Here is a 23,546-nt window from a genome sequence, read left to right as displayed (position 1 = left end):
CCCACCCTATGCTTAGCCAGAGATACATACCCATGGACCACAGGCAGGAACGGTTGCAAGTGCAATCATTTTTAGCGGTTTCGTGCATTTTGCACACCGCGTAACTTTATTTGCACACGGCGTAACTTTGTTTGCACGATGTGTAATTTTAGAACAAATTTTTGTGGACCCCATACACATTGTTAAAAACGAGGTACAAGAAGTGATCTAAACCGTATAATTTTTTTGGGCCAAATCTTGGCCGTGAACAGCTCAGGAGCGGTCCATACGATGACCGCTCCTGCCCCTCATCCCATACCCATGGTTAGTTATGATGGCATCTCCTGTAAAGGTTGGTGGACAGTTTTAAATGTAAATGGTGAAGAATATAAAGGTACCCCCTTCCCTGCCTCCTAACTAGGATAGGCAAGGCTAGATGGGTAATATGCTCTGTTTGATCAGTGTATAATTTCTCTTTCTCTTGATCAACATTTCTGCTTTGCAGGTGCAACCTCACAAGCCTCTTAAGCAAAATGCTCAAGCCTTGGATCAAATTTCTACAAATTTTGTTGCAGTCAAGGTGTCTTAGTTTTTGATTCCTTCTCTTCAGAAATTTTAGATGACATTTTAAGGAAGAATAGGTGGTGAAATAGTCCAATGTAGTTGCAGCTTTTCGATGCCATTTTTTATCCAAATAATGAAGCTAATTACAAGTTTATCTCCTTATGCAAATTTGATTTTTTTTCATATTGGTAGTTGTTTAAGCTCAACATCATGGTTAAAAAAAATGAGCAAATCTTTAAAACTGAGAATTCTGGCAAGTATTATATTTCTGCAATTCTTACCAAAACAGAGAGATTCCCCATAATTGCGGGTTTGATGTGTTAAGCCATGATGAGGTTTTTTCTTTGTAGGTTTGATGTGTTAAGCCATGATGAGGTTTTTTCTTTTCATTTGTTTTCTTGTGTTAGATGATAATGAGAATAATTGAAATAGGTCAAGTTCTGAATAGAAAAAATTTGTAGTTCTCTTCTTTGACAATGATATGAAAAGTTTATTGCCCTGCTGCAATGGCAATGTCCACATTATTATAAGTATCACTTGTGAGTTTTTTTGTTATTTTTGTGACTTGATTTACTGATGTTGATGTCCATGCCATTTGAAGATAGAGATGCCTGATTTTTGCACTTCAGACATTCCTCTATGAGTGTCATTCACAAATTGGCTATTGTGCTCTAATTTGACTTGATGCCAAGATTTTAGTTTTATGTTCCTCCATTGATTTGTTTATTTTTTGATGTGTTATTTTCTTGTGCTGTGATATTCCTTGTTATCACGCATGTCGAGACATCTCTTTATCTGAACTGGTAGCTAGTGTTTTGAAAACCGAACCGGACCGGCCGGTTGAACCGCGAACTGGCCATGGCTCCGGTCCGGTTCAATGCTAGATTTGACTTTGTCAAGAAACCGGTCAAAAACCGGTCGGACCGTGAAAACCGCCGAACCGGATTTGAACCGGTTATTTCCGGTTTTTGAGTTTTTCACTTTTTTTTTTTTGTTTTGCAAAATGTAGTTATTAAGATTCGAACTCAAGACCTTTGTAATAGAAGACCAATATAGTAACCATTGCACCATCACATCTTATTAGTTTTTTTTTGATAACTTATTTATATAAAACAAATACTCATATTTCTTTTGTTCCATTTTTCTTACAAAATATCATCCTTTCATGGCTCTTTCTTTTTAATCTTCAACTCTTTCTCTCTCTCTCTCTATCATCTTTTCTTTTGCCACTCATTCTTTAATCAAACCTCTTTATTTTTAATTTATTGATGTTTTCTTCCAAATTTTAATTTTGTTTTTGTCCATTAAATTTAAAAAAGTTAAAAAAGAATTATTTTTCTTTAACCCAATTTATTTAATACCACAACCACTCACTTTTATCTCATTTTTTGTTTCTTATCAAATTTGCATTTCTATTTTCAATTCTCTTGATTTTGTTCGAACTCCAAACTTTCTTTTTTAAATTGTAAATTTAAATTCCAAAATGTAAATTAAAATTTAAGTTCATAATGTCTAAATTCTTATAGACGTGAATTTTGTATAATTTCAAATATTGTGATATTTTTGGATTGGATTTAAGATTTTTTTGATAGATATAATTGAAATTGAGATGAAATTTATTTGTTTTAACTTATAATTTAAAAAATTTATTTTTAAAAATCCAGATTATTCGAAAATAGTAAACTTTTCATCATATAAAGTATTAAATTATCCATTACATGTCTTATTTTGTGCATATATATATTTATATAAATTATTTTTTTAAAAATTCATTGAACCGGGGTTGAACCGGTCCGACCGGTTGAACCTTGACCCTTTCACTTCACCGGTTCAATTAACGGTCCGGTTTTGAAAACATTGCTGGTAACAAGTTGAACGTTCAATGTTTTTATCATGCTTTTCTTCTTATTTACTACTAATGGCTTATTCCTTCCACTCATCTTAATGGAATGGGTTGCTAACTCTAACTTTATGGCTTAGTTACTCTAGAATTCAGGTATATGCATGAGAGCATCCAATCCCTACTTGTTTATGCAAAGCAAACTTATATTCATATTGCATTTGAATCCCTTTTCCTGTTTTCGTATTTATTTTGCCTGTTCCCTTGGAATTGAGATATTAAACATTTGTGAAGCATTTCAATGATATTAAGCAAGATTTCAGTGCAAATTGATTCTGCAGCAAATAAACAATGTTATGCAAGAATGGTGAATGGTTCAAATTGTGAAGCTATTCTCAATAACATATCAAGTCATCTGTGGTGCTTAAAGGTTACCTTTACTTGGTTGCTGTTGACAACTTGGAATAACTGCAGCATTAGAATTTTCATAAAATATGTAGAAGATTGACAAAGCATAGGAAACCTTTGATGGTATTAAATTGGAGGACTGAAGTTGAACATGGTACTTTTATTTGCATGTGTTCTCTTATTTGATTGTGTTACATCTGCGTTCTTATCTATTCTAATATGTATAGCATTCATATACATTCGAATTGGTCTTTGATTCAGAGTTGTTTATTGAACGAAAAAATAATCTATTATCAGCTGTTTAGATTCGCCTGATAAATTATAAACAGGTTTTTGAAGCCTAATTTCCTGAGCTTTGCATATTGTATATGTAAATGTCAATTTAATCGTACAAAACTATCCCTCCTCAACTTCTGGGATTTCCACATTTATGCCTCCCTTGCACCATCTCCCAAATCAGACTTATGAAAGGAGTATTGAGGCTGGTCCTATAGATTTGACAAGGGTTACTGAAACTTTTACAGGATGTATTATGCAAGATAGGGAGATGGCAGCTGATCAGAATTCTACACATCATTTGCCTAAATTTCAATCTGTTCGTCACAGTTATGTATAACCTACATCTACTCCAGCTGCAACTACCCCAAATAGTGTGCTCATTATAGCCTCATTATTAGAGATGGCAATTTGTACCAAGTCCCAATGGGCTATCCATGTCCAAAAGGACTTTGGGCGGGATGGGTATTATAATTTGATATTGGATTTAAAATGGGATGCATCCCAATTGTATCCATTATTTGATGGGAAATGTTGAGAAATACTTGGATACCCATTGGATCCAAATATCTTCCCAAAAAATTTCATTTATCCAAAAAATAATCTTTGATTTTTTTTTTTTTTTTTTTTTTGCAAAAATCTGATTTTTTTTTCACTTCCATTTTCTTTCTTTTCCTTTCTTCACTTTCCTACAAAAGAAAACCAGTTAAGTAAAAATGATTTCATTTAAACAACTTTAAAAAAATAAAGATAACAATAAAAATAAAATGAATTGGTAAAATTTTGGTGTCTACAAGAATCAATGCTTTACTAACAACTGTTGGCACCCTTTAAGTTGATTTTATGCTAATTGCTAAACTATCTACATAGATTTCTATATGCAACCTTGTTATCAATTTTTAATCAGCTTTTTCGTTTCTGTGCTAGCTTTATTCAGCATTTAATGTGGATTTATTTTGTATCAAATTTTGGAAATTTTAAGAATGTCAGTAAGAATGAATTTGGTGTTAAAAAATCTTGTTCCTAGTCCTTGTGTTAGACAACATTATGGGGTAAGGTTGGAATATGGCTGTATATCTATCTTTTCCTTTATTTGTTAATCCAATTTTTGGTTTAATCCAGGGAGAAGATATGTTCATCCGTATCAAAATGTTATGTCTTTTAAAAGTAACTGTTGATCGTTCTAGAGTGTAAATGAATTCAGGAAAATATAAATTCACAATAAGATCAAAAAGAAATTTAATACATAAAAATATTAAAGTTATATAAAAAATAAAAAAGAATCAAAAGAAAAAAATATAGAAAATAGATTTGGGTATTGGGTGGGATCAATCTAAACCCATCCCAAAGTGATCTCACCCAAATTAGTCCCAAAACACATATGGGTAAGGCTAGACCCAAACCCATATGATTCGGTTCCATTTCGAACCCAAGCAAATCCCGTCCATCCCGCCCATTTTGCCACCTCTACTCATTATGTCTACTGAAAATTTACATCTATTTGAATAACACATTCATTGTATTTTTTTTTTCGATGGAATTTTGTTGAAGTTTTAAAAGTTTAAGTTGCTTCGCAAACGTAAGACCAAACAGTAAATATCTGCCAAATCCGGGCAACCTGATGCGTAGTGTCAGGCATCAGAAAGTAGTGTAATTCTAATCTTTGAGGGGTTCACAAGGTATCCTAGTGAAATATATTTACACATGGGTGTTGAAGTTGAAGGTCTGATTGTTGATTTAAGGAAACGCTCCAAAGTCATTGACAATTTTTCTTGAATCGTAGTTTGACATAAAAGTTCACTAGCTACATAAGTACTTGAATTAGCAATAGTATCCTTTTCCACTTTTCTGTTTTAACAAGAAAGAAGATATATTTTATCAATCTTTCTAGAGCTTCTTCCTAAAAGAAAAAAAAAAGGAAAAAGGATCTAGTAAGCATTACTAAGTTGTATACCTTGTTACAGATGCATAAGCGAAGTTGTACACTTAAAATGAAATAAAAGTTAATTTTTTATGGGACTTTTGTTCTACTTTTCCTATAATTTTTCTCTTTCAAGTAGTAATCAAATATGTCTCAATTAATATCTTTAAAACAATTGGATCTTAAAAGAGATAAAAGAAAGAAATTGGTTATTTAGAGATGACTATTTATCAAATTTCACAGGGGCAATGCCAAGAGATAAGGGTATTTTTTTAAAATTGAGGGAACCAATTGTGAGAGAAACCAATAATATTTCTATAAATTTTTCAAGCCTATTTTGTAATTTTTGCAAAGTTGGATGTTGGGTGAGGGGGGGAGCAATTGCCCACCCTCATATCAAGCTGGCTCCGCCCTGCTACAAAGGAGATGAAGAATCAAGATTTGCCTCTCTATGCCACTGAAAAAAAGCGTGACTAGAAAGCATGTAATAATAAACTGCAGAGTAGAACAAATGAGCTAGTTAAATAGAGAGAGATGGGTATACCTTGCATGGCGCAATCTGCCAAAAAAGCCGAAAGAGCAAATAAAATGTTTGGGATTGGGGGGAAGAAGTTTATGAGCTGGCCGCCATTAGGTAAAGCTCCAGACATGTTTCTGATGGCAAAATTGAAGGGTCTTTGTTTCTTGCTCTAATTGACAATTGAGAGCATGCTGAATATATTTTGTTGGAGGCTGGCATAGACCATGTCCAAATAGAGTTCATAACTGAGCAAAGCTTTGGTTATGTCCTAAGTTCTAAAAAGGTTAATGGGCAGAGTAATACTGACATTATGTGGTCACTATTAATATAAATGGAAAAGTTGCCGACAAACAAATCTTCAGAATAGTGCAAAGGATATTAGGTCCTTGGATTACTCAATCTGTAACTGATTAGTCCGTGGTGATTAATTGCAATTTTTTTATTGCATCAGTAGCATTTTACTCTCAATTATCAATTGAAGTTACCATTTGTAGTCCCTTATGTTAGAATATTTATGTGGCGAACATGACCACATATAATATTAGTAAGATAATTCTTGTTAATTAGAAGAATAAATAACTATATAAATGAATATGAATAACTAATTACAGAATCCTAATACAACTGAACAATTGGAGGAAGTAGGAAGTTCCATATTCACTGATTATATGATATTTATTGTGATACTTTATATGATAATTATAGTGATTATTAATATGTATTTTATCATTATGTTTAACAAATAAAATATTATAAGAATATTAAACTCTATTATTATTCCATGATGGGAGGGATTGTGACTCTATAAATACATTAGGCCTCCTGGTCCCTCTCACCACTTTGATATACGTTATTTTACCAATCACAAAATAACATAATAGCAGAGTAGGTGAGAGAAAGTTAGATAGCAGGCTAGAGAGCTTCAGGTCAGGTACCCTTGTAATTAGAAGCTATATGATTCTTCCCCGAGGATGTCGTACCTAGAAGCCATATTAATAATGCGTACTTACAATTACTCACTTATGGAGTTGCGATGATCATAAGGTATGCCTCAAATTATTGTTTATGATTTACATGTCTAAACTAAAATCCTGCTTTTCTGTCTAACACCTTGCACAAGGTAAGTGGAGGACCATTGGTTGAAGCATTACTTATCTGTCATAGTGAACAACAAATGAATTGCTTTCTACAAGCAATTTGCTGCAGACTTGAACTCTAATGGCTTCAGAATGTGAAATAAGTGAAAATTCAATATGGAAATCTGCAAACTTTTTTTCTTTTTGGGGAAATGAACCTGAGACCATTATGTGTTAATCACACAAGATGGATTGTCCACAGGCTTAATTGTGTCCTTAGCAACCGTGAAAACTTTGCATAACCAACATGTTAACACCACAGAAACTTAATTTAACTACATTCTTGCAGGCAATTTCGTTAATTAATCCACGAAGTGCACCTAATTGAATGTGTTAAGCTCTTGCAGTAAAGCAAGCAGTGTTACAAGGATTAATCCAAATTCTTCCAGTCTGCAATAAGACATGGAGATGATGATGCTTAAGAAGTTTTTCCACCTAATGAATCTCACTTGAGCTATATGGAACACTTTGAACTGTACATTATAACATTGTTCTCTGCATATGTTCTACTTCATTGATTCAATATGGAAATCTGCAAACTTTTTTTCTTTTTGGGGAAATGAACCTGAGACCATTATGTGTTAATCACACAAGATGGATTGTCCACAGGCTTAATTGTGTCCTTAGCAACCGTGAAAACTTTGCATAACCAACATGTTAACACCACAGAAACTTAATTTAACTACATTCTTGCAGGCAATTTCGTTAATTAATCCACGAAGTGCACCTAATTGAATGTGTTAAGCTCTTGCAGTAAAGCAAGCAGTGTTACAAGGATTAATCCAAATTCTTCCAGTCTGCAATAAGACATGGAGATGATGATGCTTAAGAAGTTTTTCCACCTAATGAATCTCACTTGAGCTATATGGAACACTTTGAACTGTACATTATAACATTGTTCTCTGCATATGTTCTACTTCATTGATTCAATATGGAAATCTGCAAACTTTTTTTCTTTTTGGGGAAATGAACCTGAGACCATTATGTGTTAATCACACAAGATGGATTGTCCACAGGCTTAATTGTGTCCTTAGCAACCGTGAAAACTTTGCATAACCAACATGTTAACACCACAGAAACTTAATTTAACTACATTCTTGCAGGCAATTTCGTTAATTAATCCACGAAGTGCACCTAATTGAATGTGTTAAGCTCTTGCAGTAAAGCAAGCAGTGTTACAAGGATTAATCCAAATTCTTCCAGTCTGCAATAAGACATGGAGATGATGATGCTTAAGAAGTTTTTCCACCTAATGAATCTCACTTGAGCTATATGGAACACTTTGAACTGTACATTATAACATTGTTCTCTGCATATGTTCTACTTCATTGATTTGGATTCTTGCGTTATACAACCAGACGCATTTTTGCAAATGGAAATTGTTCATCACAAAATCATAATTACTTGATCGCAAGCACTAGAACACTGCAATACAATGCGACCATTGGATCTAATGTGACTAGCAGTACTATTGCTGCCATCGAAGATTAATCCCTGCTGGTAGTTTCCCTGATCACCTGATACATCTTACAAGTAAATTGATCTCTTGCCTTCTTAAGAAGTTGTAGAACATTTTTTTACCCCTATGGTAACGGTGGTGTTATTGCTACTCTATCTTACTTTAAGGAAAGTTGGAACCGAACTTTTTTTTTTTTGTCATTTGTCGTCTTATCTATAATATCCTACACTATCCTAATCTAAGGGGAGGCCCAACTGAGTCTAGGAGAGCGATGGGGACTGAACCACCGCCGGACCAGACGGATGTACTATACACCCGTTTGAATTTTTTAAGAGATCACTTAATGTGGTAATTGGTGGGAGGCAACCCACCAAGACTTTAATGGCTTAGTGGTGGCCATCGGCCCAAAGGCTAGTGATTAGTGGAAACGAACTTGGATGGGTGAAACATGTCAGACAAATGGATTTGGATGGGCATTAGCCTCAAATATACGTTAGAAATTAAATTGGGCTTCGCTTGGCTGACACAAGAGTAAACATGATATGAGCCCGATTCACTTTCCTTTGAATTTAGTTTTAGCAAATCACATGCTTGATCATTATATTAGTACTTATGTCATATCTTACTCATTATGTGAAAATTAGCCTTCATAAGTGATGTTTGATAGTAAGTACAATTACTCTTATATTAATTATCTAAACCTTTAGTTTTTTAATTGAAATATTATATTTTTAGTAAAATATTAGCTTTTAAAGAATAGGGTTACGTGCACTGAGCTCCGGTAAGATCTAGTGCCATTTGCAGTTTCTTGCTTAACATTACTTTTATTACACTTTTCCCTCCCCTTGACTAGCACTCAACACTAACGATTTAAAAGGATATAAATGACCTTAAAATAGTAATTAGTAGAAATAACACTTGATATGAAGAATCGGTCATTTTTTCTAGGAAAATATTGTTAAAAATGGGTTCCAACCACTTGAAAAATCTACATGCATTTCAAATCTATTGTAAATATAACATAAAATTATTTCAAATATAAAAAACTAATAAGATTGATTACCAAAAAAGATTACCATGTAAAGTTTAAAAGAAAATTGCTGTCAAGTTTTTTTGGATAGTAACAAAGTTTTGAGTTTACTTAATTTGGTAATTTTATAAAATAAAAGTGAAATATTTTGGGAATTTAGTTCTTGATTTCCTAGGAAAAAATTTGCATCACTAAAAATATGCGTAATGGAGACGCTTGGGCAGTGTGAAGAAGAATGGAACAAGTCAAAAATAAGGACAAAATTGAAACTTTTGACAATTTTTGACGGAAAAAGCTTTTGTGACTTAACAGAAGGGGTAAAGCGTAATAAGAATAACGCTAAGGGGACTTAGTATAAAAAAAGTGTGAAATTTTTTGAATTTGGGTCAAATCCCTTTTAAGCCCAGAGCAATATGAATTAAAGGGGGCTAAGGTTCGCCCACAAAATCTTAAAGCCACGGACTCACTAAAACCCAGTCCAAATTATTTAAATGACAGCCTAAGATAGAGTGCCGATAATCACTTGCATCAACCTTTGTTTTTTCATGTACTTTTCTCAAGATTTCACAGATTCATTCCGCGTAATAGGATAATGTAATTGTCGCCAAGTTGGTGCACATTGTTTGCACATTGCATCCATGGTTTTTTTTTCCAATTTTTTTTTTCCTTGAAATATGCTAAGTAACATGGATAGAAACCTCATGAGGGGGCTTTTGAGATTGGAATTCAAGGTCAAGAGAATCCCTCTAGTCATCCAGCAGAAGAGGTCAAGAGACTCCCCTAGGCACTGCGTTACCTTTACTTGGTATCCTCCATCTTAGTCCAGCTGAGGTCAACTGAGGAACTTTCATACGAACCTGTACAAAGGAAGCATTTATTCTATTCACAACAATGAAAGAGAAAGTAAGGAAAATTTTTTGCAGCAGCAAAGCCGCAAAAGGCTTTGAAACATGCGAAATTTTACTATTATTAGTACCACTATTTTCGTGCAATATGTGTTTGGATTGCCAAATTATTTCAAATAATATTTCGCTTGTATCATAAACACATTTTTCAATTCATCTTTTTATATTTTCAATTACTTTTTATCTCACATATATCACATCACAAAAAGTACTACGGTAATTATTTCAAATAATACTCTATCCAAACACAACTAGTGCTAGAAAGCAAATGAAGCAGGCTTCGAGGTCAATGACACTATAATATACTTGTAAGGACTGGGAAAGTATTATTATTATATTGAGTCTTTGGCCTCGATTAGCGGGAAAGTTGTATGGTTGGATTGGAAAGGAGCCAATGCAGTAGAAGAACGTTCAATTGATAAAGACAGATCAATTTCTTACAAATAATTATAGGTTTGTTTGGGTTGAGTATTATTTTTTCAATTTTATTTGCTTACATTATCATTACAATTTTTAATACATTTTTTTATCTTTCTAATTATCTTTTTATTTCACATACATCACATCACAAAAAGTGCTACAGTAAAAATATTCCAAATAACTTACAATCCAAACAAACCCATTTCGAATCGTATTGTTAATATGAGTGCTGTGTTGATGAGTATTCTATAACAACTCCTGTAAGTAACATATAATTTTGAAAACATGTCCTGACTTATGAGAACTTTAGTAAGTGATTGATATGATTTCTTTTAAATGATCTATGATTTCGAAATCATATCCTGATTCGTGATGATAATATGAATGGAACTCATTCAAACTTTTTTATTTTAAAAAGAAAGGACTGGGAAAGTAAATGCGGGCATGCCTACGAAATTCACTATCGGATTGCCTTACGAGGCAAACAATTAAGGGAGCAAGCGTCGGTGGTCAGACCGTGTATAGGAAGGATCGAAAAATTAAACCCGCTCAAGGCTCAAGGGCTCAACTAATCATCGCCAGCCTGTGAAGTACTTGTTCATACTTTAAAAGAAAGCTCCAAAGTCCAACTTTGTCACCCCTCTAAGCTTCACTTTTAATACTATGATGATTTAACGCGACACTATTTTCATCTCAAAAGAATCCAGACTGTCGTAAAAAGGTCGAAAGTTTTGGCAGTGTTAGGCAACTGAATTCCAGCCCACCATGGTCTAATTAGGATATGCATTGATTTCTATATACCGAAATTATTAGATGCGTGATATATAATTCAAATTTGAATTTTAATCAATCCATATCCTAAGAGTAAATATTATATATATTGATAGTATATACAGTTTTTTAATGACAATGTATACTTTTAGGATATTTTGTACAAATTTTAATGTTACATTACTTTTTTTTTGAATTAATTTTATATACACTGACAGTGTATACATTATCATTATTGGATGCTTGATAACTAATATAAACTCCGTTTTTTAGTGGCACATTTCTTATTACATTATATATTAGAATGACACTTATGATGAATTTCATGACAGGCATTTATACAGACAAAGAAAATAGTGATTTACAGGAGAATACAAAATATAATTCCAAACATTTTGTTACCATCCCCGGATTTTTAGTCATCATCAACTGACAATCACCACTAATTTTCTGGTATAATCCTATATTTTCATAATCACGTGACTGTTAAATTTTATTTTGGTAGAAATGTAACTCTTACACATTAATATATGCCACACGAAATAATTTATAAAATGGGTTTATCTAAATAATTTCCTAATCACTCATAGCAAGTGTAGATGTAATAATAGACTTCTACCTTGAAAAAAAAAACTGGATGGAACAATAGATGGAATTGCAGAAATTAGGCCCATATGCATATATATCAGCATTATATGACTAGCAAATCCAGTTTTATCAGCACATTCGGTGAGTTAATTGTCGCATCATCATAATCATGGTTATTAAAGCATACTCCACATCGAACCAAGGAGATTGGTTGAGTGGGTTAGTGGTTTAACCGCGGAGCGATTTAGTTGACTGAGACAAAATATAATAATACATTTATATTAGTCAAATTACTGTGAAGTAAATAAAGTGGTTCACTAAACTTAGCAATGCTTTGTGGTCCATTGATTGCTACGTTCAAATCCCACTAGATGTAAACTTTTTATTTTTGTGGATTAAACTGGTAGGTCTTTGATTTTTTTTTTTAAATAGATATCTTCCTTATTTAGTTGAACTATCAACTCAGCTCAATTAAGTGATTGGTTCAGTAGATTGATCGATTAAACGTTTGAGTCTACCGAATAAGTGACCAATTCACTAGATTAATTAATTAAACCTTCAAGCCAACCAAGCTTAATAACTATGCTTTGGATCCATCATTAAAAAAAATGCAATTTAAATCTTTCTCCTGTTTTGAAACCCAAACCGGCAAGTGATCGGATGAGCTCCTAGTTCATGATTCAATCAGTTTGATCGGTTCAACTATAATTCAATTATTTCATAATTTTTAATTATTTTGATATTTAAATTACTTCAATAAAATTAATATATATATATATATATATATAAAGAAAATAAATATTTAGTGAAATTTTGTTTTAAAGGTTGATTTTGATATTGACCGGTCCGACCGGTACTATGTTTAACCGGTTCATTTGATTTCCTGATTTAAATATTTAACCATACTGAATTTATGGTTGATTTGCGGTCCAACCTGTCAAACCGGCCGTTCAATCCGCTGGTTTTACTTGCTCACGAGGCTTCGAAAGAGCACAATTTAAATCTCTCCCCCAACTTCAAGCTTAACTCAATAGCTTACTAGTATTTAATTTTCACATAGAACCGATATTAACAACGTAACCAGAACGTGCTATTTCTGCTCAATGTACAACTCCAATCAACATGCTAGCCAATCAGCCTTGCCCATTACTTACTTTATGTGTTGTCTAATTGAGCTCACAATTGCCGTACTTAATAAACTTAACTCTGAAACCTTACCTACTGTGCCGTGTTGACCGGGCTTGGCATTTCAAACCCAGAAATACGAAACGCCAAAGTCATTTGTCAAGTGCCTTCGAATCCATTCAGATCCGACCATGCATTTATGGTCTCAAAATTAAAGGAAATAACATAATCCGAGAAATGGAGCTCTATATTTTGAAGTAGTCAAAGATCCTCAAGGCTATATGTTTAGGTGTACGGAAGGACTTGGCGTAGTGAATAGAATTGATACTCCAGAAATCGAAAATTCTAGACTCAATTTCTTGGGATAATTTCACAACCTCCCTTGAAGTATCTCACAATTGCAGAGAGCTCCTCTCAAGTTTTAGAAATTACACCTGGTTCCTTTACTCTTACTATTTAGGTAACAAGATAAACCCACCAGGCTAGATTTTTTCTCAAATATCCTATATTACCCTTGTTCTATAAAAACTAAAAGAAAACTAGTTTCCTCAACACTTTTTTTTTTTCAAATTTGCAACAACACCACCATCAAGCAAACACTTCAAACTCCAATGTCAAATCAAATTATTTCCAAACATGCGACAAACCTACTAAGCAAACAGTTTGAACAGTTCAAGAATTTCAGCAGTTCCAAAAATCCCAACATCTGTCTTGTGATATCATCTGAACCTAAATATTTTTTAAAAATCAATTCTCTCTTGACAATCAACAACCAAACTCACACTCTAAACTTCAATTCAATACCTAGCATTGTCGCAAAACAAATAATAATTTAACTTACCACTACCAGTAGAACAATACATTGACCTCCACAAAAATATATATTAACATTATAAAACAGAGTAAAACCATCCATAACAAAACCAGAACCAACAATATTAATCAAGTAAAGAAAATCAAATGCATTTATTAATATTCTATACAAGTTTTCAGGGTAATAATCAACCCAGCAATTTTTTCACTAATCCCTCCTCTTCCATGCTTCTTAGTTATCAATTTGCATTATTTATTTCTTTATTATCACTACAAGAATATTCATTGCTCTTTAGTTGACAATGAAATCTACTTTTGCAAGTAAAATAGTGTCATATTCATTAAGTAAACAGAGATGGTTATGGTATGGTGGGTCATCATTAAGATAAATAGAGATGTGGATATAGAGAAAAAGTAAGAGGAAAGGAAAGGTAAAGAGACAATAAGATAAACGAAAAAAGAATTGTTGTTTACAAGAGTGAGAGAAAAGAAGAAAGAAGGAATGGTTCTTGGTAGAGAATAGAAGAGGTATGATTTTTTTTTCTTGATTTTATTTAACCCTTGTATCATGTTGTGAATTATCTATTAAATGAAGGACATTATAGTGATATTATCACACCAAGGGAGGTTAGTGTAATTTTTTCAACCTGAAGGAAACCGAGTGAAATTATTAAAAACCATAGGGGAGGTTTGTAAAATTATCCCCAATTTCTTTCGTCTTTGTTTCTTAAATCTCAAATTCTTGATAGAAAATAAAAAGTTATACTGCGTTTTGGGAGACAATGGTATACATATAGCATTTGCTAGCGTGCCACCAAATTAAATTCACAAAATGAATTAGGTAGATATGTACGAAACAGTTGAAATTCAAGGGATAATTTCATATACCTCCTGTGAGGTTTCTGATAATTTTACTGAGTTCCCCTGAGTTTTGAAAAATTACACTTACCTCCCTTGATTTGATAGTTTTAGTAACAAAACCTTAAAATAATATTAACTTGGTCAAATTGTTAAATGAATACCCAAAAATGCCTTTGTGTAACAAGTTTTAATTTATTTTCCTATATAATTATAAGAAAAATATGCCAAATTTTTCATGTCCATACCTACTATTTAATAAATAAATATAACAATAAGAATCAATCTTCTATATACTGACAGTGTATACACTTTTACCGTTAAATGCATGACACATAATCCGAATTTGAATTTAAAACCCGAATTTTGCATATGTGTTGCGCATTCAATTGTGATAGTATATACACTTTCAGTGTATATAAGACTTTTTCTAATAATAATTTTATCACCATGATAGGATATTTTTTATGATATTTTATTATGAATTTCGATTTATAAGATAAAAAAGAAAATGTTGAGATAATTCATTTAAAGTTTATGAATTTTTTAAATAGTGAAATTATCATAATTTAGTAGTAATTTTGGGCTATTTTTTTATTTATTGTTAATTTTAATACCAAAAAATAGAAAAAAAAGAGATCAGTAAAAACATTGTATTACATATAAGTTAACTCATCAAAAAAAAATCACCAGTTCGACATTTGGTTACAATATAAATTAGAGGGAATAGTAGTAGTTCTACAATTTTATTGGCAAAAAAATAAAAAAAAATGAATAAGAAGAAAAAAGAATGAAAACATAATTTTAAAAGCCATTCTAAGTATAAACATACCAAACAAGGGAATTTCATTAAAATATTTAAGGTTAATATTATCATTTTAAATGACAAGGGAGGTATGTGTAATTTTTAAAAACTCGAGGAAGCTAAATGAAATTGTTAAAAACCTCAAGGGAGGTTTCTGAAATTATCCTGAAATTCAATAAATGGAGCTCTTCATGATTTGAAGTACTTAACGAACTAAAGAAATTGTAAAATAGGGATAATTTCAGAAACCTCCCCTGAAATTTCTATCTATTTCAGGAAGCTCCCCTTTAGTTTAAAAAATTACACTTACCTCCCCTATGATTAGCATTTCAATAACAATATAGATCCAATATGCTAAATTTGTCCTAAAAAATCCTAAAATATCCCTTCATTACTTAGAAGGGTGAAAAGCTCACTAATAAATTTCTTCCACATTGCAAATATTGTAAACGACATAACCATCATTTTAACGAATTCAATAAACCACTTCAACTTAATCTCCATATTCTCACAATTTTGATAGCTTACTATTGTTGCCCCAAAACTTCCCATGCAAATCAACTATGACAATTAAAATTTGCATTCAACCTAATCTTTAGCCCATTTTTTTCTGTCTAAATTCAATATTTGAATTGACCAATGTCACTTTTCAAACTCAATCTAAATGGCTGCAACTCTGTTTATGCTAAAATAATCTACACCAAGAATATTAATACGGAATAACCAAAAGCAACACTAGAGACCGGATTCCATGTCTTTAGGCAAATTTGATTGCAGTTTTTTTATTCCAAAATTCTTTTTTACACAATTGGCATAATAACGTAACTTTTCTCAATTTATGTTCCCTTTCTAGCTATCTCTTTTATTTTCTCGTCTGTACTCTGTATCACCGCCATCCTTTTCACCTTCATTTAGTTTGACAACAAATCTAATCTGGCAACTTGTCATTTGACAATTTCAATTCAATAATACCTACAGAAAAAGGAAAACAAAAAGAGAGAGAGAGAGAGAGAGAGAGAGAGAGGATCTATTTCCATAATAATGAGGATTCAAGATGTATTAAATGATTGTGTAGGCAATTGTGAAAAAATAATGGGTTATGAGATGTAGGAGAAAGAAGGTAGGAGAAAGAGTCAGAAAGAGAGAATAAGAATTTAGTTTGTATGATAACCATTGCTTTAGACTGAAAGGCCAATTGGAGTTGTAGGGTTTTTTTTTTTGTAGGAATTATTTATAAGTGAAGGATATTATAGTCATTTTACCATATGAAGGGAGGTTAGTGTAATTATTCAAACCTAAAGGGAGGTGAGTGAAATTGTTAAAAACCTGAGGGGAGGTTTTTGAAATTATCCCGGTAAAATATTATGAAGAATAGGAATTGGTATCGAAGTTGGTAGTACCCATAGTTATTATTTTGAATACACCACTATGGGAATCATTTAAAGGGTACCAAAGTATTAGATGCAGAACTCTATTATTCCTCACTTATAATTTGATTTTCAAATTGATTAACTCGTGAATCACAAATTCCACTTTCAAATGTTTCACTTCCAAACCAAACTTGTAATGGTAAATAACCAAAACCCATGCTTATAGTAAAGTTTATGCCTTGGATTCTGATTCTAATTCGAGAACACGAACCATAAACCTCCTAAGAAGTTTAACTTTCAAGGGAAGATTGTTAAGCCTTTGCTAGTAGTGTACCAATAAATTCACGAGACGTATAGAAACCAGCATTCACGGGAAGGGCAATGACTTTGCCTGCTAATTCTCTCGCTGATAGGAAGAAAGCGAGGGGAGACTCATGACTCAATATTTATATGCAATATAAACTTATTACCAGAAGGGCAATGACTTTGCCTGCTAATTCTCTCGCTGATAGGAAGAAAGCGAGGGGAGACTCATGACTCAATATTTATATGCAATATAAACTTATTACCAGAGGTATCTTGTCAAAATTGAAGTTTAATTTAAATTCAAATTAATTAATTATTATGCATTCCAACTCGTTAATGTATACAATATCTACACAAAATTTATCACAAGAACCCTTTTGCCATTTGGATCGAAAGTTTTATTTTAAAAAAAAGTGTAATTATAATGATATATATGAAGTAAAAAAAATTAAAAAATATGTCAAGAGAATATTGTTTTAAAACTATCTCGTAGAAAACTCGCAATCTAAATGCAAATTGTTTGGATTGTCAAATTCTTACGTTTTTTAAAAAAAATTCTTACTTTTTTTCATAAATAAGTTTTTCAATCTTTTTTTTTTATTTCACATATATCAAATAGTTATAGTATATTTTTCTACAAAAATTTTAAATAATAGCAGTCCAAGCAGGCTAATGATCTAAAAGAACAACGTGGGGCAACGAAAAATAAACAATAGGTTAATTACATTTACCTCCCCTGAGGTTTGACCATATTACCAATCAATCCCTGTAATTTGTCCAAATAACGGTCTCACCCTTTGAATGATCAAACATTTAACAAAAACCCCCTTAATACTGAAAATGCCCTTATTGAGGCCATGTTGCATTAAAAAAAGAACTTATTTTTATTTTATTAACCCTGAAGCAATCCAAAAAAATAGAAAAAAGTTTTTGCTTATTATTTTATAAAAATCATATCTTTGCTTCCATAAATAGTTTTGAATCAATAATTATTTTAAATCTTAAAAATGAATATTAAAAATTAGATAAATTGAAAGAAAAATAAAAAAGAAGCAATTATTTTAAATCCTCAAGTATGGTTCGAATTTGTGGTTCAAGGCATGTTGCGGAGAGCACAAAGCATGTTTTCCTCAATTTGAACCATACTCCAGGAATTAAAATAATTTCTTCTTTTATTATTTTTCTTTCAATTTATCTAATTTTTAATATTCATTTTTAAGATTTAAAATAATTATTGATTCAAAACTATTTATGGAAGCAAAGATATGGTTTTTATAAAATAATAAGCAAAAACTTTTTTCTATTTTTTTGGATTGCTTCAGGGTTAATAAAATAAAAATATGTTTTTTTTAATGCAACATGGCCTCAATAAGGGCATTTTCGACATTAAGGGGGTTTTTGTTAAATGTTTGATCATTCAAAGGGTGAGACCGTTATTTGGACAAATTACAGGGATTGATTGATAATATGGTCAAACCTCAGGGGAGGTAAATGTAATTAACCCATAAACAATCCCACAATGACTTAGAATTTCTTTCTGACCCGTTAAGCCACATGATATGACAGTAAGATTACGATGAATTAATTTGACTAACAAACATGTAATTTGACTAACAAACATGTAAACCTCGCCAGTTGCCATGTGCCCCGTCGTTGACCATCATTGATAAAAGACGAGACGGTAGCAATGACAATGTAGCAAAAACCTATTGCATTTGTATGTATTTGGGGTAATGAACATTTATACTGAATCTATTAATTATTACGTATTAATTAGTAGCTATAAACTCCTGTTTAAAGATGCTACCACTCTATAGTAATACAACTGATTTTTTTTTTTTGTCGACGGAGTGGGGTGTCCGGGTCAAGTCCGTAAAGGCGGCCCGACTAATCCCCACTTCGGCTCGGCCCAGCGCCCCAACCGGACCTAACACGTTAAATGCACGGCGAACTGATTTTGTTGCGGAGGTTCGACCCCAGGACCTAACGGTTTCGAGGAAGAGGCGCCAACCACCAGCCCATTCACGTGAGCCTATAGTAATACAACTGATTGAGTACTATATAATATAGTACATAGAGATCAAGAAACGCGTTTTCGAAGAAGCCATGCATGTTGACTTTCCACCTCTTTTTGGCTCAATGCTGCAGAACTATCTGGCCCACATGTTTTCCTTTCCTTCTCTTCTTCCTAGCTAGCTAGCCAGCTTCTTATATAAAGAATTCCAGGTCAAGAAACCAAATCAATCCAATCCAGTTCCTTCATTTCAAATTCTAAAATCCCTTCATTTCTTCACCTTGATTAAATTTTCTGTCTTGAAACCATGATTCAATATCACAAGCTTTATCTGTGTCAGGTGGCCGCATCTTGCATTCTCATTCTATTCTTCTTGTCTCATCAATCATTTGCAGATGTGCCACCTCCCGATGTGCCACCTCCCGTGGCCGTGGGTAGTCCTGTGAGTAGTCCCGTGGCACCTATCTCCAGCTCCAATGCCTGTAGACACACTCCAGACCCTTCTTTCTGCAAATCTGTTCTTCCCAACAACAATTCCTCCGCCAATGTATATGATTACGGCCGCTATTCTGTCCGGAAGTCCTTGTCTGCTGCTCGCAAGTTCCTGTCCTTGATCGAAAAGTATCTTCGCCATTCGAAAGATTTAACCATCACTGCGGTCCGTGCGCTCCAGGATTGCCAGTTCTTGGCTGAATGTAACATGGATTTTCTTTTAGATTCCTTCAAAGTTGTGAATGGAACGTCTAAAATCCTCCCTACATTGGAAGCTGAAGATGTGCAGACTTTGCTGAGTGCCATTTTAACCAACACCCAGACTTGTTTGGACGGCCTCCAGGCAACTGCTTCCACATGGAGCGTCAGGAATGGCCTAATTGCCCCGCTTGCCAATGACACAAGGCTCTTCAGTGTTTCCCTCGCTCTCTTTACAGCATGGGTTCCTAAGAAGAGAAAGATTCCTTCACATCCCACCAGAAAGCAGCTCCCCGTTGGTAATGGCACCTTGCCATTGAAAATGTCGGAGCAACACCGGGCAGTTTTCGAGTCAGTGAGCAGGAGAAATCTTCGGCAGACAACAGATGATGGTGAAGATCAAGTTATGATCAATGATATCGTGATTGTGAGCCAGGACGGTAGCGGGAATTTTACCACCATCAATGATGCTGTGGCTGTAGCACCAAACAATACTGACGGAAGCACCGGCTACTTTTTGATTTATATCACCGCCGGTGTATATGCGGAGTATGTCACCATTTCCAAAAACCAGAAATATGTGATGATGATTGGAGATGGCATTAACCGGACTATCATCACCGGAAACCATAGCTTCGTTGACGGGTGGACTACTTTCAATTCTTCAACTTTTGGTATGCAACACGATATGCACTACTACCTAAGAGTATATTACTGCTAACTTTTATTATTCCAAATTGAAGACAGATAAGCGAAAAAGGAGACACAGCTAGCAAAACTTCCCTTTTTAAACTACTTTTTTTTTCCCCTGCCCCACTCCACCCTCCCACAGTCGAGGATTCGAACTTTGGACTTCTGTAACTGTTTTAATTAAATTTCTTGAAAGTTATTGCTAATTTGCTACTATATATTATTTCCGCTGATCATAATTTCTGCCGTAAATGACAACCCTGCAGCTGTGGTCGGACAAGGATTTGTCGCGGTCAACCTAACTTTCCGCAACACAGCAGGGGCAATCAAGCACCAGGCGGTAGCAGTGAGAAATGGTGCAGATTTGTCTACGTTCTATAGTTGCAGCTTCGAAGGATATCAAGATACATTGTACGCACATTCTCTCAGGCAATTCTATAGAGAATGTGATATTTATGGTACTGTGGACTTCATATTTGGTAATGCAGCAGCTGTGTTTCAAAACTGCAATATGTATCCGCGACTGCCACTGAACTTTCAGTTCAATGTAATTACCGCACAAGGCAGGACTGATCCAAACCAGAACACTGGAATTTCTATCCAAAATTGTACTGTTAGAGCCGCTGATGATCTGGCTTCAAGCAACAGTAGTGTCCAGACATATTTGGGGAGGCCATGGAAGCAGTACTCAAGGACCGTTTATATGTATTCTTTCCTAGATAGTATCATAGATCCATTAGGTTGGCATGAATGGATTGGAGATTTTGCGCTCAACACCTCATACTATGCTGAGTTTAGCAATACAGGACCTGGATCAAATAAAAGTGGCAGAGTGACTTGGCCTGGTTTCTACATCATCAATGCTACAGATGCTGCGAATTTTACGGTATCAAACTTCCTGCTTGGAGATGGTTGGGTATGGCAGACCGGTGTTCCATACACCAGTGGCTTGCTATCTTAAGTTCAATTTTTTTTCTTCCGTTCTTTAGACGTTGTTATACTGATTGTTTCAATTATTTTACCAGATTAAATAAGCATGTAACATGAAGCCTCGAGGCTTCCTAGGAGCAGCTTGAAATCAATTGTTAAAAACCAATTCTTTTAATTGTTGACATTAATTTTGTACTTCAGAATTTATTTATTTATCAGATACACATACATGAGGCTGTCCTCTTGCGTAGTCAACTTCCTAAAGCACACGAGAAGGAACGGAATTGCATGGAACGCACTCTTATGCTTATCATGCTACCGACTAACAAACGCGCTCGAACAAATCAAGAAATCAGCATTGGATTGCTTAACTATACTATTACCTGGTAATTGCATGTTACAATCCAAAGACCAAATCTGTTTAATTTCAATTTGGATTGATGAACTTGATTGAGAGACACAACTTGCAAAAAATAATAAAATCTGTTCTACTTTTGCATGTTATTACTTTATTTAGCGTCCACATTTTCTCTGTCAGTGTCTATTCTGTTGTGTTGGTACTTAACAAAAAAAAAGCCTTGGATCCACTGTTATTTGTGGGTTGAAGCTTCTTTCAAGTTTTTCTTGTTCTATTCTATTTTCTATTATTTCTTTCTTATGCACATATCTGTTATTGAAATCATTGGCCCATATGAGCTACTAGCATCGCACGAAGGAAATTTTTTTTTATCTTCTTATAAACCATACTGCCTGCGTCTGCATGAGACCTCAAGTGCAATGCAATATCTTGCTGCAAGCAGCTTCAATTAATTGTTCTTTTTTCTTGTCCCTGTGGGTGGCTTAATGCAGCCTCCATGGGATTTTGGAAACGCAGAGATGGTTACTGGTTAGCGAGGATCCAGCTTCTTGTTTTGGTTTGCGCTTCACCTCAAATTGTAAATTAAATATTGCCTTTGGCATAGCAGTCAGCAGAAAACGAAGCAATTGTTGTGCCAACTAAATGTCATTAACCTGATCACCAGAAGCACAATTGCAGGTACTGAGTATTCTAACATTTATGTTACAGTTAACAATTAAACTGTCTGATGTAATGTTCGTTATTAGTGCAGATTTCATTAATGAAATTACGATGTGTTTTATCCCAAAAAAAAAAAATTATAATCTTCAAACGCGACAAAAATCTTTTGATTGTCATTAGCCACAGAAGGTAATCAAACTTGCAGATGTATGCAAATGCTTATGATACAGTCGAATGGGTAAATTAATTCACCCGTTAAAGGATAAAATAGTTAGACACAACAAATTAGAATGCCCCCATGAATGTGTCTTTTAATGTGCCTTGGCTGTGGCAGCAACATGCGCAATGGTCAAGCCGGTGTTAATCAACTGGCGAATTAGTTGGTTCTTGTTAACCACCTCCAATGCATTGGGACTACTATCCTTGTATTCCTTAATACCTGCATCACAGCTATCCAGATCAGCCACAGCCGCTTTGGCAAGCTGCGAAGCATCGTTATAAATACCAGACACCAAAGAACTTATTGCATCTTCCACGAGCTCTGAGGCTGTTATATAATGATCAGCACAATCCATGAGGGATTGCTGTATTAGATCTGATTTTATCTGACCCAATGAATTGAGCTTTTGCTTGATAAACAGGGATGTGGCCGTGGCGTTCTTCTCAGCGAGCCGTAGCACAATGTAGGCAAGGCCTTTGATGTCTGCAGTTGGGCTGTTTCGATCAGATTTTAGAACATGAATGCAGAAATCTTTGTGGTTGGCTTGCTCGCAGGCCGTGGAAATTAGAGCATTGGCATTAGAAGATGGGGAAGGGGCAGGTGCCTGAGCAGCGATCGGGTGAGCCCCGAGAACCAAGAACAAGGCCAAAGGCAACAAGAGGAACGACAGAGAAAATGGAGACATCCTTGTTTGGTGGTTAAACTCTATGGTGATCATCCATCTCGTTTTATACTTGGTGGTTTCAAACTTCGGAATCAAGGTGATGGCTTGTGGTTGCACTCATTGGCTTTGCTTGATTTGTGAAGCATGTCAACAATTGACTGGTTGAAGGGAATTGGTGTTGAATGAAGGAATTTAGCCTGAAAAGTTGACATGATCAGTCATTTCT

At 34.0% G+C, this 23,546-nt stretch overlaps 2 protein-coding genes across 2 annotated transcripts; one reads left to right on the top strand and one right to left on the bottom strand.

The window, feature by feature from the left end:
- The first annotated feature begins 313 nt into the window (after positions 1–313).
- LOC113777322 (probable pectinesterase/pectinesterase inhibitor 41) lies at positions 314–21,472 on the top strand. The gene is made up of 4 exons (XM_027322354.1): positions 314–331; positions 485–559; positions 19,449–20,472; positions 20,755–21,472. Exons 1-4 carry the CDS (start codon positions 314–316, stop codon positions 21,447–21,449), a joined length of 1,812 nt encoding a protein of 603 aa, XP_027178155.1. The 3' UTR covers positions 21,450–21,472.
- A 1,275-nt stretch (positions 21,473–22,747) lies between these two features.
- Positions 22,748–23,341, bottom strand: LOC113777321 (cell wall / vacuolar inhibitor of fructosidase 2-like). The gene has a single exon (XM_027322353.1). The coding sequence runs from the start codon at positions 23,339–23,341 to the stop codon at positions 22,748–22,750; it is 594 nt and encodes a 197-aa protein (XP_027178154.1).
- Between the last annotated feature and the right edge of the window lie 205 nt (positions 23,342–23,546).

Source organism: Coffea eugenioides, chromosome 7 (genome assembly GCF_003713205.1).
Source record: "Coffea eugenioides isolate CCC68of chromosome 7, Ceug_1.0, whole genome shotgun sequence".
Lineage (NCBI taxonomy): Eukaryota > Viridiplantae > Streptophyta > Magnoliopsida > Gentianales > Rubiaceae > Coffea > Coffea eugenioides.
The sequence above is the reverse complement of the archived record's forward strand: the minus strand, read 5'-3'. Positions and strand labels throughout refer to the sequence as shown.

Bases quoted from the DNA above. Each gene is read 5' to 3' on its own strand.
- LOC113777322 (XM_027322354.1), top strand. The intron at 560-19,448 runs GTGTCTTAGTTT...TATCTGTGTCAG, and splicing joins CAAATTTTGTTGCAGTCAAG to GTGGCCGCATCTTGCATTCT. The intron at 20,473-20,754 runs GTATGCAACACG...ACAACCCTGCAG, and splicing joins TTTCAATTCTTCAACTTTTG to CTGTGGTCGGACAAGGATTT.
- LOC113777321 (XM_027322353.1), bottom strand. From the start codon at position 23,341: ATGTCTCCATTTTCTCTGTCGTTCCTCTTGTTGCCTTTGGCCTTGTTC.